Raw genomic sequence first — 3,363 nt, 5'->3', positions numbered from 1 at the left:
TCAGTTAAAATGTTATAAAAATTGAAGAGGTTATTGAAAGATACTATAGTTGAAGGAGATCTGGTAGTAGATATAACTAATATATAAAATTATTGAATGCGTATGAGTATTATTTAAACAAATAAAAAATTAATTTCTTTCCCATTTCCCCTCGTGTCTTTCGATTGGCTGTCAATTTCAACTTTCAGTCAAATATTTAATGCTCGACTATACATATGATTAAACATAATTATATTAGAGTATAAATCTGGAGGTTTTGATGATTTTTCAGAAACACATCTTTAATACTGCAAAAACTGTACAAAAAAGAGTATGGAGAGACGTGGTCATATCTTAGTGATGGCTTATCCAGCACAAGGACATGTTATTCCAATGATGGAGCTATCTCAATCCTTGGTTAAACATGGTTTCAAAATCACATTTGTCAACACTGAATATAATCACAAGAGGGTCTTAAAAGCATTGATTCAGAAGGATTTTATTGAGGATCATATTAATCTGGTTTCGATTCCGGATGGATTGGAACCATGGGAAGATAGGAATGATCTGAGCAAGTTTGTAGAATCATTTTTCAGTTTTGTTCCAGGAAAGCTGGAGGAGCTTATTCGGAAGATGAATGCATCAGAAGATGAAAAGATTACTTGTTTCATTGTTGATGAGGCTCTTGGATGGACTCTTGAAGTTGCTGAGAGGATGAAAATCCCTGGAGTTATCTTTTGTTCTGGATCTGCTGCTATGCACTCTTTGTTATTCAACATGGACAAACTAATTCAGGAGGGAATCATTGATATCAATGGTAAGAACTAACAACTTTCATTACAGTTTTATGTTTTCTACTGCAACTAATTAGAGGGATATGCTATAAATTTGCAACCCAACTTTTGAACGTCTGTGCCCGTCACGTCTAGTAAATATTAAGTTTTAGATCGTACTATTTTATATGTCGATGTTAAATTAGTTATCCCCCGATAACTGTAATACTAAATCAATAAATAGAATCAGTAAAAATCCAAAGAAAGGTTTATCCTTTTATACCTTCTAACTCTTTGAAATTTTTTGGAGTCCAACACGGGATCTGAATATTCGGTATGAATCATAGTTCTAATACTTCATAATCTATTTCATATATTCCGTGCAACAAATAATATAATAAATACCTGATGAGGTAAAAAACCATCTCTATCAATACGACAGACCCTCTCTCTCTCTCTCTACTATCATATAGGATAAATTTTTTAATTAAAGTAATCAATTATGTCAATAAAAAGGTATTTTGGTAATATCCTTTTAGACAGTGTCCATCTTTTGATAGTGACCTGCAAATATATTCCAATATTAAGTTAGTAAATTCCTGGGAGATTACACGTCTAGTGACCAGTAATTTAGGATTTGCTTGTTTTGGGGTTAGATGAAGTTAATTAAAGGAATGTTATTTAGCTAACCTTTTTTAAAAAAGAGTTTAAATAGAGATGGGGTTAAACGAGGTTAAATGAATGTTAGAAAACCTTGAAATAATCTCAATTTTTATGGAAATATACTCACCACAATTATTAGATTTGACCGTGCATCACTTCAGGTTACTTGGTTGAGTATACGACACATTATTAGATTTAACACATGTAAATCCACACATTTACACCTTTATATTTTTTAAGTGGGTCATAGTACAAATGTCCAAATATTAATGGAGAGTCATGTGATATGAAAGACTTGATCACTAGTATAAGAACTCAGCGCACATGATGAGACTTGTTTCCGCAGTCCACTTGTCATCAGATTATTGCTGACTGTTATCAGTCAATGAACATGTTCAGTTGCTAAATTTTTCTTTTTTCTTTTTCATTATGTTAAGGAACTCTGTTGAAGAACCAGATGATTGAGTTGGGTCCAGGAATGCCTGCACTAAGCACATCAATTTTCGATTGGAAATTGGATGCAACCGCACAAAAACATATGATTGACATAATACTAAAGAGAAACGAGGCAGTGAAATTAGCAGACTGGATAATTTCCAATTCAGCATATGCTCTTGAACCAGGAGCATTCACATTATCCCCAAAGATTCTACCAATAGGTCCACTTCTAGCAAGCACTCGGCAAGGAAACTCAACAGGTAGCTTCTGGCAGGAAGACACAAATTGTTTAAAATGGCTAGATCAACAACCACAAAATTCAGTCATATATATAGCATTTGGAAGCCTCGCTATTTTTGACAAAACTCAATTCCAAGAATTAGCACTCGGGCTCGAACTCACTGGTAGGCCGTTTTTATGGGTTGTAAGATCAGGGATTACCAAAGAGACAAATGTGTATCCTCAAGGATTTGAAGAGAGAGTTGGAAATCAAGGAAAAATTGTGGAATGGGCGCCTCAGCAGAAGGTTCTGAGTCACCCTTCTGTGGGGTGCTTTTTGAGCCATTGTGGTTGGAATTCTACTTTGGAAGGTGTGGCTAATGGGGTGCCTTTTTTGTGCTGGCCATACTTTGCTGATCAGCCGGTTAATGCGAGCTATATTTGTGATTTGTGGAAGGTGGGATTGGATTTTGAGCGTGATGAATTTGGGACCATTAATAGAGATGAAATCAAGAAGAAGGTGGAGGAGGTTTTGAGTGATGAGAAAATTAAAGTGAGGGCTAAAGAAGTTAAAGGAATGGCCTTGAAGAGTGTTGGAGAAAATGGTCATTCTAATAAGATTTTGAGTGATTTCGTTGAGTGGTTGAATGGTGATTTAATCATAAGAGGTTAATAGGTTGTTGTTGTTGGTTGCAGTTGAATATTTTTTTTAATTTTTATCAGATTATTTTTGAATGGGATTTAAATTTGTGATGTTTGGGAAGTGGGGTTGAAGTTTAATAACAGCAATTATATATGAGATAAGACTTCAAACTTAATCGAGCTACACATGAATAAAAACAGAATAATGTTGGAGAATTGATATAAGATTTGATGTTAGCATACTTCATCGATTAATGAGGTTAAAGATATGCTAAGTTCATATGACATAGTTTTTTTTAATATAAGAGGAGATATATTAGACGAAATCATAGTTTTCATTACAACAAATCCTAAATTCTAATTAATATAATAAAACTCATACTAAAAAACAAAGTTGATATCAATAAAGAAATAAATAAAGTGGTTTACCATCTCAACAAGAAATGGAGCAATCAAAATCAAAATACATTAGAATAAAAAAGCCAAAATTAAAACAGATCAAATAAGTATCAAATAAAAGAAGAAAATAAAAAGAAATCAACAATATTTTTAAATTATTTCCCTAAAATAAAAACCTTTTAACTTTTTTATATTCCTGGTGCAAAACAGCCATTTTCAATTGGATTGATTGCCTGGTGCAGGCCATTTT

The 3,363-nt window shown here is 33.1% G+C and overlaps 1 protein-coding gene across 1 annotated transcript; it reads left to right on the top strand.

Moving 5' to 3' along the window:
• Positions 1-296: 296 nt before the first annotated feature.
• On the top strand, positions 297-2,855 carry LOC136212115 (UDP-glycosyltransferase 83A1-like). Its single transcript, XM_066002755.1, has 2 exons — positions 297-796; positions 1,853-2,855. Exons 1-2 carry the CDS (start codon positions 313-315, stop codon positions 2,743-2,745), a joined length of 1,377 nt encoding a protein of 458 aa, XP_065858827.1. The 5' UTR covers positions 297-312; the 3' UTR covers positions 2,746-2,855.
• Positions 2,856-3,363: the final 508 nt, after the last annotated feature.

This window comes from Euphorbia lathyris, chromosome 1 (genome assembly GCF_963576675.1).
Source record: "Euphorbia lathyris chromosome 1, ddEupLath1.1, whole genome shotgun sequence".
Classification (NCBI taxonomy): domain Eukaryota; kingdom Viridiplantae; phylum Streptophyta; class Magnoliopsida; order Malpighiales; family Euphorbiaceae; genus Euphorbia; species Euphorbia lathyris.
Note: the sequence above shows the minus strand (reverse complement) of the source record. Positions and strands in the feature narration are given on the sequence as shown.